The 16,008-nt window shown below is 36.5% G+C and overlaps 1 protein-coding gene across 1 annotated transcript in view; it reads left to right on the forward strand.

Moving 5' to 3' along the window:
- Positions 1 to 257: 257 nt before the first annotated feature.
- TEKT3 (tektin 3) overlaps positions 258 to 16,008 on the forward strand; it is a 39,605-nt gene continuing 23,854 nt past the window's right edge. Inside the window, exons 1-3 of the mRNA XM_024565169.3 lie at positions 258 to 362; positions 8,431 to 9,038; positions 11,375 to 11,458. Of these exons, the coding sequence (XP_024420937.1) occupies positions 8,460 to 9,038; positions 11,375 to 11,458 (663 nt within the window). The 5' untranslated portion in view covers positions 258 to 362; positions 8,431 to 8,459. The remainder of the gene's footprint in view (positions 363 to 8,430; positions 9,039 to 11,374; positions 11,459 to 16,008) is intronic.

The raw sequence follows: 16,008 nt of genomic DNA on the forward strand, positions 1-16,008 counted from the left end.
AAAAGCTCCGAATCAGGTGCCAGAGAGAAGTCGGGGGAGGAATCTCCTTGGCCTCTCGCTAGGGTTGTCCTTCACCCCTGTCACCTCGAGAATCAGGTAGGTCTCCCTAGGAGCCGTGGTTACTAAGCACGATAGCTTCCTTGGTGACCTATTCCTCCAGCTTCCGTCACCAGCCCTTCCAACCACCGGCCAATCAGCGCCCGGCGAACCGACAGGGGCGGCCATTGACTGGCTCCGGGGCTTTGACATCACAGCAAGGCGGGGCCGGGCTGGACCGGTCGGGTCGGAGCCTCTGCGGGAGCTTGGTGGTGGGTCCGCGACTTTCCTCGCTTACCGCCCCCCCGCCCCGCACTCTCCGACAGGTGAGTGGTCTTGCTGGCTCCTCGCTGGGAAGACCCTACAGAGACCCCTTCCCCATCAGGGCTCCAACGTCTGACCTCAGAACTCCGGGGAGGTCGTGGGAACCCTGGAATTCCTACTCTCACCTTCACTTCTCGATTCCCACTCCCCACCTCAAATAAAACCCATAGACAACCCTATCGAGGCCTTTGGAAATTACGTCGCTGAGGCTTTTGAAGGATTAAAAAGTTCTTTCTAAACGCGAAACCAGGAAAAGGGGCATCCGAATGCCGGATCATATGCTAACGCGTAAAATTTCTTACACCTATTAGCAGTGCAGTGCTTTTCCACTGTGGTGTTGGTGTCCCCAGACGCTGTTCCTTGTTCTTCCTGCTTCGTTAGCCAGGCCTTCCAAGTGCAGCCAAGGGGGGCAGGTTCAGACCGCGTCCCTGAGACTCACGTCGAGGCGGGCATTCTCACCGCCCTTGGCCGTTTCTGTTGAGCTCTGGCTGTGAAGCTCTCACTTGTGTTTTGGCACTTTAGACCAGCAACCCCCTCCTGCACCCCCCCCCCCCCTCCGCCCTCGCCTTTTGATGTTTTCTCCTCGTAAGATGCTTACGGTGTTCTGGATAAATAAACATTTTCTAAATGGGTAACATTACTCTTTTGGTCATTGTGAAAAAAGCAAGCTAATAGCCTTACTAATAAGCAAGGTGTTTTGAGGTATCTGATTAAAAATTCTACTTTTTTTCTGACTTAAAGTGAAATATTTCACACAACAGAGTGTTCAAGCGTCTATGTACCCGGTGCCTCATTTAAAACAACCTCAAAACCGTTACAAGCACAGAAGAGGCCTCCTACGTACCCTTGGGAATCCTGCCCCCTCTCTCCTCCTCCTGGACCTGAGTACCAGAACTTAGTGTTTACTTATACTCTGCATATTTTATACTATTGATACTTATGAATTTATGCAAAACCCAATATATAGTGTTATTTTTAAAGTTTACATAGTGATGTGCTATACATGCTCTAGGTCATTTTAACTGAAAATTTTTGTATGAATTTTTCACAAATTATGCATGCACACTCTTGTCGATGGACTTTTTCAGCCTGTTTCCTTTTAAAACTATTAGAAACATATTCTTGTAAGTTTCGATTGTATAAATACTGAAGTTTCTCTAGGTAGGTAGATATCAGAACATTGAATTGCTGAATCACAGGGAATGTGCTGTTTCACCTTTACTAGATACTGCCACATAGCTCCCTAATGAATGGTAATTTAAACTTATGCCATCAATGAAGAGAGTTTCTTATCAAACTCTCTTTTTTTGGAAAAAGAGATTATTCAACTTTTTCCTATATCCTTATTTAATACGAGGTATATGCATAAAGATAAATTACTTAAACACTGAAGTTGGATAAAATTTCTTCTAATTCTAGTGTTTATTAATATATTGGAGCAATGTTTTATTTCTGCTCCAGTTTGAAGCTGTGAGTATTAAATAAATATGATCAAAGGGATGGGGATTGTATGTGGTCATTTCAAGCCTACGCTTGTCACTTATCTAAGGCAGGGTGTGGCACAAGTCATGCAAACCCTCTTCATGGCCATGTCTTCTGCAGAAAATGATCTATAGATTTTTATACCTTAAAATGTTTATGATCCTAAATTTTCTAATAAAATATGTTTATCCAACTTGAGGCTACCTTTTGGATTGTAAGTGAAGTTTTCTAATATTTAAAATCTCTGTGTGATTGGTGATATTTTTATTATGTTAATACTTATGAGACTATAATAACATTTTCCCAGTATGTAAATGACTATTGACCCCACATTAAATGAACACAGTCAAACACTATATTTGACTTTGAAGCACATGCCTCATTTCTTACAATGCTTTTTGGTCATGACTAAAAGTATAATAAAAGAAAACCATGGCACGATTTAGGGGATGGACTTTTCCACAGCTATTTTCACTTATTTTTCAAAAAAATTTGTTCAGTTTACTTGCAAATATGAGATATTTATAATAACAGTTAATGATCTTAGTATGTGTCACACATACTCTCTTCGTAAGAGTTAGAATTTAGAGAATAATTTAAACATTGGAAAAGGCGAAGCACCAGAATGAGGTGTTATTTCTTCCTTAAAAGTTTGGTAGAGTTCATCAATGAGCCCCTATAGATTCAATTAGTTTAACTACTATGAAGCTTTTCAGGTTATCTGTCTCTTCTCTAGACACTGTTGGTTATTTACGTCTTGAAAGAAATGTGTCCGTTTCATCTATGTTGTCAAATTTCTTGGCATAACATTGTTGGTAATATTGCTTCATTAACTTTCTAATGTTTGTTGGGTCTGTAGTAATAGTTTCTTTTTTACTCCTGATATTAGTAATTTGTCTTCTCTTTTTATCTTGATCAACCTAGCAAGAGGTTTATCAATTTTACTGTTAGGATTTCATTGCTTTTGCCCCTTATTTGTCCATTTTCTACTTTTAATTGATTTTTCTCTCTTTATTATTTCCTTTCTTCTATTTTAGGTTTACTTTGCTTTCTTTGTTTTCTAGCCAGTAAAGAGTAGATTATTGATTTTAGCTCATTGTTATTTTCTAATAGAAGCATTTACAGCTATAAACTTGCCTCTCAACACTATTTTAGCTGCATTTCACAATTTTGAAATTCTGTTTGTCTCTGTGTTTTCATTCTCAATTAAGTTAAAAATATTTTCCAATTCCCCATGTGATTTCTTCATTGGCCCAGAGGATATTTAGAAGTGTGCTGTTTAATTTCCTGCCATTTGAGGATTTTCCAAATATCTTTCCATTATTGATTTGTAATTTAATTCTGATATAATCAGAAAATATAGTCTGCATGACTTTAGAATTTTAAGTTTATTTAGACTTGTTTTATGCTTCAGAATATAGTCTACCTTGGTGAATATTCTTTGTGCAGTTGGAAATATTGTGTAATCTGATGTTTTGGGTGGGGTGTTGTTCTGTAGAGGTGTTTTAGGTCCAGTTAATTGTAGTGTTCAAATATCCTATGTATTAACCACTTTTCCATTTGTTCTATCAATTACTGACAGATAAGTGTTGAAACATCCACCTGTAACTTTGAATTTGTCTGTTTTTTATTTTACTTCTGCTAGTTTCACTTTCTGTGTTTAAAATTCTGTTAATGGTTACATAGACATTTAAGATCATTTTGTTTTATCTCCTTGATTAATCCTATTCCTGTCCTATTCCTGTCTTTCTTTTTCATAATATTTCTTGTTCTAGAATTTATTTCATTTGATAGTAATGTAACCACTTCAGTATTCTTTTTATTAGTGTTTACATAGCATATCTTTTCCCATACTTTTGTTTTTAACTTGTCTGTGTTTTCTACTTAAAATTTTATTTTTCTCTATACACGATACAGCTCAATATTGCTTTTTAAAAATTCAGTTTAAGAATCTGTGCCTTTTAATTTGATTGTTAAGCCATTTATTGTAAATGTCATTTTCAGTATGATTGGGTTTGTGTCTATCACCTTGCTATTTGTTTTCTCTGTCTTATTTTTGTCTCTTCTATTGGATTGATCATATGTGTTTTTTAAGTCTTCCATTTCCCCCCTCCACTATTAGCTTATTAGCTTGAACTTTGTTTTATTTATTTATTTATTTGAGCTTGCTCAAGGTCAACGATTCAAAAACTTTTTGGTTTTAGAACTCCTTTATACTCAAAAGGCTTCAAAGATCTTTCATTTAAATAAATTACATCTCTTGATGTTTATTACATTAAAATTAAAATATTAATTTTTAAAAAAGAACCATAAAACCCATTGTATAGTAATATAAAGAACATTTTTATTTAAAAATCTGTTTTCTGAAACAAAAAAAATTAGTGAGAAGAGCGACATTGTTTTTGTCAAAGCCCTTTGATTTCTATCTTAGTAGCTGGTTTCTGCACGCAGTCTGTTGTGATATATCATGTCACTTCTGGAAAATTCTATTGTAAGTCTGAGAGAGAATGAGAGTGAAAATGGCAAATTATATCTCAGTATTTTCACCTTGTCACCCGAGAAGGTTTTAGACAAGCCCGTGAATTCCTGCATCACATCTTGAGAACTACTGCTCTAAAGTGTACGATATGCATTTTTAACTTAATGCAGTATGTATTAAATTACATTATTTCATTTTAGTTATAAAGTAAGACCCTCATAATAATACATTCCACTTTGGCCCTATCACCATTGATGCTATTATTACCATATCATTTACTTCTATTTTTAAAATAAACTTCACAATAAATTTTTATTATTTTCACTTTAAACAACCATCTTTTAAAGAAATTTAAAAGTTAAAAAAATTATAGTAGAACACATACTTACCATTTCTGACACTTCATTTCTTTGTTTAGATCCAAGTTTCCATCTGGTGCAATTTTCATTTTTGCCTGAAGAATTTCCTTTAACAATTCTTTTAGAGCAGTTCAGCTGCTGGTGAATTCTCTTGGCTTTTGTTTTTATGAAAAAAAAATTATTTCATTCTCATCTAGGCTTATACTTCCATCTTTTAAAGATATTCTTTGACTGTCTTCTGGCTTGCATAGTTTCTGAAAAGAATTCTGCACTAGTTCTTATCTTTGTTCCTTTCTAGCTACTCTGTCTTTTAACTCTGATTTAAAGGTTTTATCTTTGTTGTGGGTTTTTAGCACTTTGATTATGATGAGTAGTTGTGGTAGTAGTGCGTGTGTGCATGCATATACGGGTGTGTATTTATCCTCCTGAAATGTGTCGAGCTTCTTAGACCTAGGAATTTGTAGTTTTAATTAAATTTGGAAAATATGAAGCCACTTCAAAAAGTTTTGTTTTCCTCCCTTCTTTTTATGACACTCCAAGGACATGATGTTAAACCATTTGATATTGTACCATAGATTACTGAGGCTCTTTTTACTTTATTTTCTTAGTTAAAAGAAGTCTGTCTTGGCTTGGTTAGATTGGAGCTCACTAAGCTTTACTTCTCCCACATCTAATATGCTGTTAATCCCATCCAGTGAAATTATGCAAGTATATGTCACATATTTTATCTGTAAATTCCATTTGGCTCTTTTTATAGTCTTCAATGTCTTTTTTATATTCTTGTTTTCCTTCAAACGCTTGTACCTAGTTTGCCATCACATCATTGCTATTCACAGGCTTATTTCTATTAATTGATTTTTCTCCTGATTATGGAGAAATGTCTGCTTCTTGGCATGTCTATAAGTTTTTGATCAGATGCTGGGCATCGTGATGTTATATATTTGAGTGTCTCGATGTTGTCAGGCAGTTTAATTACTTGTGGAGTAATCTGGTCTCCTTGAGGTCTCTTTTTAAGCTTTGCTTGAGTGAGTTTTCAATACTGGCATTCTAGAACTAGTTCGGACCCATCTCTAATGTATGGCCACTTGGGGCTCTCCATGGACTGCTCCAGTTAATTACCAATGACTCTCCACTCCAACCAGTACAAGTTCAAAATGGAGAATGGACAAGTTCAGAATGTCTCCACTCTCTATGAGTCCTAGAAATTGTCCCACCAACAATCCTGCCATCATTCTTTTCCAAGGTCTGTGGAATGTCCCTTGATGTATGGACAGCCTACTACTCAACAAAGACTCAAGCAGACCCCTGCATAGATTTATGGAGCTTTTTTTCTGTATAGCTTGTTTTATTCCAGAATCCTGCTGCACAACTTCAAGCTATTTCAGTGCCCCAAATTCTGATCTCCTCAACTCACAAATGCCGACAGGCTCTGTTCAGTTTTCACCTGTTTTTCCCATCTGAGGGCTCACCTTATTTATTTCTCTTTTCTCAGTGATCAGAGTCCTGTGATGGTTTTTGCCCAACATCTGAAAACAATTTCATATATTTTGCCTAGTTTTTTAGATTGAGGAGGCCAAGTCTAGTTTTTATTTCTCTATCCTGGTTGGAGGCAGAGTCTATTTTGAGTTTTTGAGTATTTCTTAAAGCCATGACGCTCTCAATATTTTTGATCAGTAATGACCAAAAATACAAGACATTGCCATGCTGTTGTCTTTTATTCAGTCTTCCTGAATGACACATGAGAAGGCTGACTGAACCTACAACTTCCGTGTGTCTGTGGAACATTGTCTCTTGTGTGAACCTTACTGCCGTGCATCAGGAGCTGTACACCTGTGACCTTTGAACAACTGAGCTTTATGCTTCAGAGTCCAGAGTCAGAATTATATCTCATCTCTAATTAAAAGAAATATCACTGGATACTTTTGTAAACTATGTTGATTTTCTCAACTCATATGTCTCCTATGGCTTCTGAACCTCTGTGTCAACACAGGTCACCCTGTGGAGTAGGTGACCATGGTTCAGTATTTGAGAAACAGAGGTCCCTCAAGATTTCAGCATAATGGGTGTTGGATAAATACGTGGTAATTCTACACTTGGAAATCCTTGGTTGAAGGATCGAAATGAAACTTTTAGATCCTTTCCTGTCAACAATTAAGAAGAGCCAAGTAAAACTGGTCCAACACCATGTGAAGCTTCTTGCTGAAAGAAAACTGACTGGATTATTTTTTGCAGAAGAAGCTGGCTAAGGTTTACTATGAGGACCCTAAGGTCTCAAGTTACTTTGAGTTTGATTTTTCAGAAGGCAGTGTTTAAGTTTCAAACTCAAGTGAAGAAGGGCGAGTGGTTAGTAAGGCTTCTTGTTCACCGTCACATTCTAAGCATGGCCTAGATGGGTGCTTGGGGGTGAAGGGAAGGAAGAACAGAAAAGTCAGGGAGCTCAGGTCACGTGGGAAACCCCACTGGCAGTGCCATCCATTTCATCACGTGTGGTCCAAAGGGGTTTTATTTGACCACGATTTTATGAATAGATTATTTTGTAGTTTGGATACAAAGGCTTCAATACATAGTTATTTAAATAATTGAATGATTTTTATTCTGAGTAGGCTATGGAATTGGATCTAATTTTATTTTTCCTTTTCAGCAAGTGGGTCCATAGACATTAACTCCCAAACCGAATAATGTTTAGATGCTGAAAAGTATGCCACAGTGTATGGCAACCTTGCTTTTCTGGACTAATAATCACCCAGATTTTCAGACAATAAAATTCTTTCAACTGGTTAAAATGATTAAGTGGATCTGTATGTTCTAATATATATATATTTTAAAATGCATATTCTAGAGTAATACTTAAAATGGTTAATTTGTTTTTTGTATTAAAAATCTCTGCATATGTAGAAATGATATATTTATGTAGGTTTCAAAATAATAAATATGTTGTCATATGAATAGGAAACATCTGGAGAGAAACAACTATTAATGAACTATTCATTGCCTACTTCCGAGTTCAGTGTTTGGAGGGAAATGGATATTTATCTTTTACTGTATATACTCCTCTGTATTAGTAATTTTAAAAGCAAACAACTATTGAGCATTTGCAATGTGCCCAGGACTGTGCTAAGCATTCCACATACTTAAACTTGTCTTACTCAGTCCTCATACCCCTGAGGCTGCCCTAGAATGTTTATATTGGAAGTGCTTACAGGTGGCAAGTTGTCTGGCAGGAGAGCCAGGTACTTGCCTTGAGCACTGTTTGCCTACCAACCACACCATTTTAACACACATTGCGTGTTTATTTAGGATGACTTGGTGAAGGGGGAAGCTGCCAAGCAACCCCTTGACGCTAATACTGCTCATAACAATTCAAAGAAGTAAGTAGTATTATTCCCAATTCAGAGATGAGGAAACTGAGGCACAGAGAGATTAAGTGATTTGTGCAATGTCACGTAGCTAGTAAATACCAGAGCCAAGATTTGAACCCCTATATGTTAAAATGTGTAGTTCAGGTTCTTAATTTAAATTTGTTGTAAGATATTATTACTTCTTGTAAGTTAAAAATATTTTAAAATTTCAAATAGCCAATCTAAAAATGTGATTTTTAATACACCAGGAGACACAGATGAAAAAAATTTGAAATATATGTGTTAGGGAGCACTGCTATTAGTCCCACATCATGTGTCCTTTGATTTTAAATTTTCACCAAAGATTTAGTTATGTGACTATCTATTTTTACCTTCTTTCCCTTTTAAACAGGAGAGATTTACAAGTAGTGCTTGAGCATCATGGAGTCTTTGGGTTCTACTTTAACGGCAACTTATGCCCACCCTAGACCAACACCAACCAACTTTCTACCAGCCATCAGTACCATGACATCAAGCTATAGGGACCGCTTCCCCCACTACAATTTGACCCACAGCTTGAGCCTTCCTTGGAGACCAAACACATACTACAAAGCAGCCTCCGACTTGCCGAGCTTGGGCCCTTACTGCACCAATTCTCAGAAGGTATCCGAGAGCACCATGCTCCCCTTTGTTTCTAACAGAACCACTCTCTTCACAAGGTATACCCCTGATGATTGGTACAGGTCCAATTTAACTAACTACCAGGAATCGAACACTTCCCGACATAATTCAGAGAGACTAAGGGTAGATACCTCTCGCCTGATTCAAGACAAATATCAACAAACGAGAAAAACCCAGGCAGACTCCACCCAAAATTTGGGAGAACGAGTCAATGACATAGGATTTTGGAAATCTGAAATCATTCATGAGTTGGATGCAATGATTGGAGAGACAAATGAACTAACTGATGTTAAGAAGAAATTGGAGAGGGCTTTGATGGAGACGGAAGCCCCTCTTCAGGTAAGTATAAGACCTTCTGTTAATGACTCTGCATTTTATAGTTATAATTCACTGGTTGAATTTCTGAGCTTATTTGTTAGTTGAATTGTGTTTTATTTCACCTGTAACTGGTATCAGGAATGGTAAGACGATTACCATTTTTACACATTGTCCAGAACAACCATTTAAGTAGAAAGAATTCTGAATGCAAAGCAAAGGAGACTAATTAAAGAGACACCTTAGGACACAATATATTGAAGAGATGGGAAGATGAAAATCTCTTAAATAGGCTGCTTGGTTATTGCTGTCCCTGGATTAGTATAAACACTATTTGAAAAATAAAACCAACTATTTTTTTAGTCTGTGTTGTGAAATGCCTCCTATACATATGTTATGATTCCATTTTAGGGCTCATTGAAATGATCAAGTGAGACCTACTTAGGAGGTGGGATGGGTTTGATGGGATAGAGAAACGGGACTGAGGTGATGCCAGTGTGATCATGGAGGCCACATTGTGGTTGACTGCTGGCCTCTGACCAAGCTCGGAATGTGTGAGGGGCCCTCCAACCTCATTCTGCCCACCACCATGGAGAGAAGACGTGTGTGTGTGTGTGTGTGTGTGTGTGTATGAGCAAAGCTCATACCATTGTCTTCATGTTTGTATGACTTATTTCCCATGTGAAGAGCATTTGCTATAAGAATTTGTCATTACATCTCTAGTGCCAGAGTTTAGAGGATCAAGGAGCAGAAGTCCTGTGGGTTGAAGAGTTTGTTGGAGACCCCTGCACACTGTTACTTCTTTTTGTGCCTATGCCTCACTAAAAACAAGCACACACAAGTACAACCACCAGGCATTTTAAGAGACGTCGATAGACACTAATGATATTGTTTTAAATTCACTAGCTCATCATGAATTGATTTTCAGGGTTAGAAGCCTTCCCACCCTTTCTCTGTGCTCTGCTCATTTTGAGGATTTCTTGTCTGTTCTATATCCCACCCCATCAAAGGCCCCCCTTACTGTAAATTATCTGGAAAAGCGCTCCTTTCAGTGATGCCTGCTTTCAGTGAGATGTACTAATTTGAGTATTTTTCTGTAATTTTTGTCCAGATGTTCTTGAGTGTTTGCACATTTACTATCAACATAAGGTCCTGATTAAAATTAAAGTTAGTCACATAAACAGATACCTCTCAAAAAAAAGAAAATATAGATGATCAACTCATATATGAAAAAAAGTGTTAAAACTCAGTAAACATGCAAAAAATCAATGAAGCAACCATCTTTGGCCTATCAAATTAACAAGAATAAAAATTGATAACATGCAGGATTGGCAAAAGTGCAGAAAATGGACACTTTCATATACTGCTGGTAGGACTATAGATGAGCAGGAACTTCCTGGAAAGTGATTAAGCAATACACTTTGAATTAACTGGAGTTCCTTCCAACCCATTAACCACCTTTTAGTAAATATAAATTGTACTATTAAAAAAATTAAAGATTTACTCAAAGATTTTGTTCAATGATATTATATCTGAATTATAATGTGGATACTATTATATTTCAATTTTTTAAATTTAGCATTATTCAATCCCATATCATGAAATAGTATTTGAAATGGGATTTTAAAAATTATACAATGTTCTTTCATGCTTAATTTATTGTCAGCAATCTAAGCTGTTTTCCCCTGGAGTTGTTAATATACTTTGTCTCAAAGAATACTTCTTGAATAGGGCCTATAATTCAATGTTAGCCCTAAAAAGTATGTAAAATTATAAGGACAATATAATCTCTGCTTTGTTAAAACAAACAAAACAGTGATAGGACTATGGCTAAATCATCTTTTATTTTTCTGTATTTTTTCTCTTTAATGGATAAGGCAATTTATTTTTATAATTGGTATTTCAAAAATAATCACTTTGATTTTGGCTAAATAAATATTTTAATGTCTTTAAAGATAATCAGTTGTCTTATCTTTACCTTTCTCTGTAGAAAATATTTAGGAATAATATTCTGAAGACTATATTTCAGGTTATTGAAGTATTTCTGTAGAAAAAATGAATACCAAGTAGTTTTCTCAGATGCTAATTGGTGAAGGTCAAGTAGATGCCATCTGCTGCATTTTGCCAGCTTTCCAAATTAGGAATGCTTTCATAATACTTTGAAGAACTAACTCTTTACCTTTTAACTACAAGCAGGGGTTGATGTAGTTGTCACAGTTGGTTTCAGGCTATATTTCCAAGAAAATGTCCTGAAAAGTTGGTATTGGGAGTACTGGTTGACTTGTTTCAGAAACAGGTAATTCTGGTCACTGACTTTAGTCAGTTTGCGATAGTGGTTTCCATTATTTGTGTGTCTGTAGGTAGCTCGAGAATGTCTATTTCATCGAGAGAAGAGGATGGGCATCGACCTAGTTCATGACGAAGTGGAAACAGAACTGCTGACGGTAAATATAGGGACAATGCTTCCACAAGAAACTTAGTGGCAAAGAGGAATTTAATGTACAGAAATGAAATGATGTTACAGAAAGCCACTTATAAATAAGAAGTTACAGTATTGAGTGTTTATAGCATTTAGAAATGCTAACTTTTTTGGTGATAAAATCAATAGATGTTCATTTAGAGAATTTGAAAGATATAGAAAAGAATAAGGAAAGGTCAAAATCACTTGAATTTCAGTTAGACAGGAATCACTATTAACTTTGGGGCTTTTAAGTCTTTTTTATTAACCGTACTTAGATGGGTACCACCCAACTTAAAGACACACACACATGTCCTCAAGATTAGAATTATGCAGTGTATCTGAATTGGATTAGGACTTTTTTTGTTGGATAAATGCTCAATGCTGATTATTCTTATATATACATGTGGGAAGACAGTGCTATTTTTAAAAAGACTTTCTTTTTTTAGAGCAGTTTTAGGTTCACAGCAGAATTGAGGGGAAAGGCACACCCCCCCCCGTAGCCACATGCATAGCACCCTCTATTGTCAACACCCCCCGACCAGAATGGTACGTTTATTACAGTGGATGAACCTACATTGACACATGATAATGACCCAAAGTCCATAGTTTATTCTTAGGGTTCACTCTTGGTGCTGTGGATCCTGTGAGTTTGGACAAATGTACAACGTTGTGTGTACACCACTACAGAATCATACAGAGCATTTTCACTGCCCTAAGCAAGAATCCTCTTCCTCTGCCTATTCACCCCACCCCCAACGCTAATAGTGCTTTATTCATTTAAATATTATATTGGGAGTCACTTCCCCATGTCATTATATATGCTTTAAGACATTATTTAATGGTTACACAGTGTTCCACTATTGTTTTTAAAAAAACAATCAATCCTCTCTTTTCAAATGCTTAGGTGGTTTCCCTGTCTTCTTTTTGTTTTCATTTTTGGGTTTGTTTGTGTTTTCTTTTTTTTACTATTTTAATAACATTGCAGTGTTCAAAAGTATTATTGATAAGTGTATGTATTTCAGATTATTTCCTTAGAATACATTTAAAAAATGTAATTAATGTGTCAAAGGGTACGTGCATTTGGAAAGCTTTTGATATATAACCAAATTGCCATCCAGAATCTTATATCTGCACTACTATCTGATTCTCTCACTGTGCTCTCTTCCACCCTCCACCAATTAAATATGATTTAGTTCTAAGTTCTCTGACCTTTACTTCTAGACTTGCTCCCACAAGATCTCTGCCATTCCTTATGCTTTTAGCCACTACATGCATGGGGCCCTTCCTGACTTCTCTCTCTGTCTCTTTTTTTTTTTTCTCTCAGCCATATCCTCTATTAAGTATTAGTTCTGTATCCCTAAGTACTTGTCAAACATATTTATGTTGGTAACTCACCTTTTAGTTCACATTCATGAAACCTAAAAGTGAACTTTCTTTTCTTTTTTTTTAATAATATATTTTATTGATTATGCTATTAGTTGTCCCATTTTCCCCCCTCTATTCCCCTCCGCCCTGCATACCCCCTCCCACCCACATTCCCCCCCTTTAGTTCATGTCCATGGGTCATACAGATAAGTTCTTTGGCTTCCACATTTCCTATACTATTCTTAACCTCCCCCTGTCTATTTTCTACCTACCATTTATGCTACTTATTCTCTGTACCTTTCCCCCCTCTCTTCCCCTCCCACTCCCCTGCCGATAACCCTCCATGTGATCTCCATTTCTGTGATTCTTTCCTGTTCCAGTTGTTTGCTTAGTTTGCTTTTGTTTTTGTTTTAGGTGTGGTTGTTAATAACTGTGAGTTTGCTGTCATTTTTACTCTTCATATTTTTTATCTTCTTTTTCTTAGATAAATCCCTTTAACATTTCATATAATAAGGGCTTGGTGATGATAAACTCCTTGAACTTAACCTTATCTGGGAAGCACTTTATCTGCCCTTTCATTCTAAATCATAACTTTGCTGGATAGAGCAATCTTGGATGTAGGCCCTTGCCTTTCATGACTTGGAATACTTCTTTCCTGCCCCTTCTTGTCTGCAAAGTTTCTTTTAAGAAAGCAGCTGACAGTTCTATGGGAACTCCTTTGTAGGTAACTGTCTCCTTTTCTCTTGCTGCTTTTAAGATTCTCTCCTTCTCTTTAATCTGGGCTAATGTAATTATGATGTGCCTTAGTGTGTTCCTCCTTGGGTCCGACTTCTTTGGTAGTCTCTGAGCTTCCTGGACTTCATGGAAGTCTATTTCCTTTGCCAGATTGGGAAAGTTCTCCTTCATTATTTGTTCAAATAACTTTCAATTTGTTGCTCTTCCTCTTCTCCTTCTGGTACCCCTATGATGAGGATGTTGGAATGTTTAAAGATGTCCTGGAGGTTCCTAAGCCTCTTCTCACTTTTTTGAATTCTTGTTTCTTCATTCTTTTCTGGTTGAATGTTTCTTTCTTCCTTCTGGTCCACACCGGTGATTTGAGTCCTAGTTTCCTTCCCGTCACTGTTGGTTCCCTGTACATTTTCCTTCATTTCACTCAGCATAGCCTTCATTTTTTCATCTAATTTGCGACCAAATTCAACTGATTCTGTGAGCATCCTGATTACCAGTATTTTGAACTGTGCATCTGATAGGTTGGCTATCTCTTCATCACTTAGTTGTATTTTTTCTGGAGCTTTGATCTGTTCTTTCATTTGGGCCATTTTTTTTTTTTTTGTCTTGGGGTGCCTGAGCCATGAAAGGTTAAGTGCCTAAGGCAGGTTCTGCTGAAAGGACCGATGCGCCCAACTGTCTTGGAAGGTGCGGTAAAAATGCTGGAAGAACTTGTCCCTGTGTAAAAAGTCTACCCGCATCCACACAACTGCGGCTCCTTGGAAAAAAGCATGTTCTCGGTTTTAGGGATCGCTGCTCTTTTTTCGAGAACTTTCTTTTATCCTGATGCTCCTGCCTTCTCCTTCCTACTGATGGTATCAAGGCTCTCTGGTTACCAGGGCAGGTGTTGCTGACCATCACCTTATCCACCTCTGTATGCAGTCAGCTTCAGCTTCTGCATATTGTTCCTCTGCTTTCTTTCCCACCTCTCTCTTTCATTTCTTTATCCCAACCATTGTTCTAAAAGGATGATTGTTCTAAAGGATAATTGTTCTAAATCATCCTTTCCTCCTTCATAGCTAGTGAACGTAAAATCCCCAAATACCATGTTGTCACTGACCTTGAGATGTTCTCTATGACATTCATTATAAGCCACTTCTAATAGCTCAACTTCATCAGTTCGCCCACAGACACAGTATGGTATTTCTAAAAGATTTTTTTGGAAACTTGGCAACTTTAGTGTTTCCATTATTCTAGCTCTCAAACCTGCGCCTGGTGAAGGTTCTTAAAATACTAGTGGTTAGATGCTTCTTCCAAAGATTCTGATTCAAATCTGAGGCATTGGTATTTAAAAATGTTCCCCTAATAATTTAAATTAATGAGCCAGAGTTAAGGATCACTTCTTTAAAACTATAAAATATTATTGATAGAAATTAATGAATATATAAATAAATTATTATACTATGTTCATATGTTGGAAGACTCAAATAGTGTTAAGATGGCATTACTTCCCAGAATGATCCTAGATTCAATACAATTCCTGTCAAAATCCCAGCTGACTTGCTTGCAGAAATTGACAAGCACATCCTAAAATTCACATGGAACTTCAAGGGATGCAAAATAGTCAAAATAATATTGAAAAAGGAGAACATTGGAGGACTTGGACTTCTTGAATTCAAAACTTACTACAAAGCTATAATATGTGAGACAGTGTAGTAGTGGCTTAAGCATAGCCATATACATCAATGCAATAACATATGAGAATCCATAAATAAACCTGCACATTTATGATCAATTAATCTTCAACCAGGGTGCCAAGACTATTCAAGTGGGAAAGGGCTATTTTCTTCAACAAATGGGGTTTGGACAATTGGATATCTACATGCAAAAGACTGAAGTTGGACCGCTACCTCACACCACATTAAAAAATCATTGAGTCAAAATGGATGAAGTACTTAAATATAGAAACTAAAGCTGTAAAACACTAAAAAGAAAACATAGGCATAAATATTTGTGACTCTGGAATAGGCAATAGTTCCTTAAATCTGACACCAAAAGCACAAACAACATAAGAAAAAATAAACTAGACATCATCAAAATAAAAATGATGATTCAAAGAATGTCATCAATAAAGTGAAAAGACAATCACAGAATAAAATAAAATCTTTGCAAGTCACATATCTGATAAGGGGCTTGTATCTAGAAAATATAAAGAACTTTTACAACTAAAAAAAAAAAAAAAAAAAAGGACAAGTAACCCGGTTCAAAAGTGGACAAAGGATCTGAATAGAGAGTTCTCCAAAGAGGGTATACAAATGGCGGATAAGCATAAGAAAAAATGGTCAGCAACATTAGTCATCAGGGGAATTTAAATAAAAGCACAATAAAATTCCACTTCACACCCACTAGGATGGCTATACAAAAAAATACAGATAATAACAAGTGTTGGTGAGAATGTGG

This window comes from Desmodus rotundus, chromosome 9, assembly GCF_022682495.2.
Source record: "Desmodus rotundus isolate HL8 chromosome 9, HLdesRot8A.1, whole genome shotgun sequence".
Classification (NCBI taxonomy): Eukaryota; Metazoa; Chordata; class Mammalia; order Chiroptera; family Phyllostomidae; genus Desmodus; species Desmodus rotundus.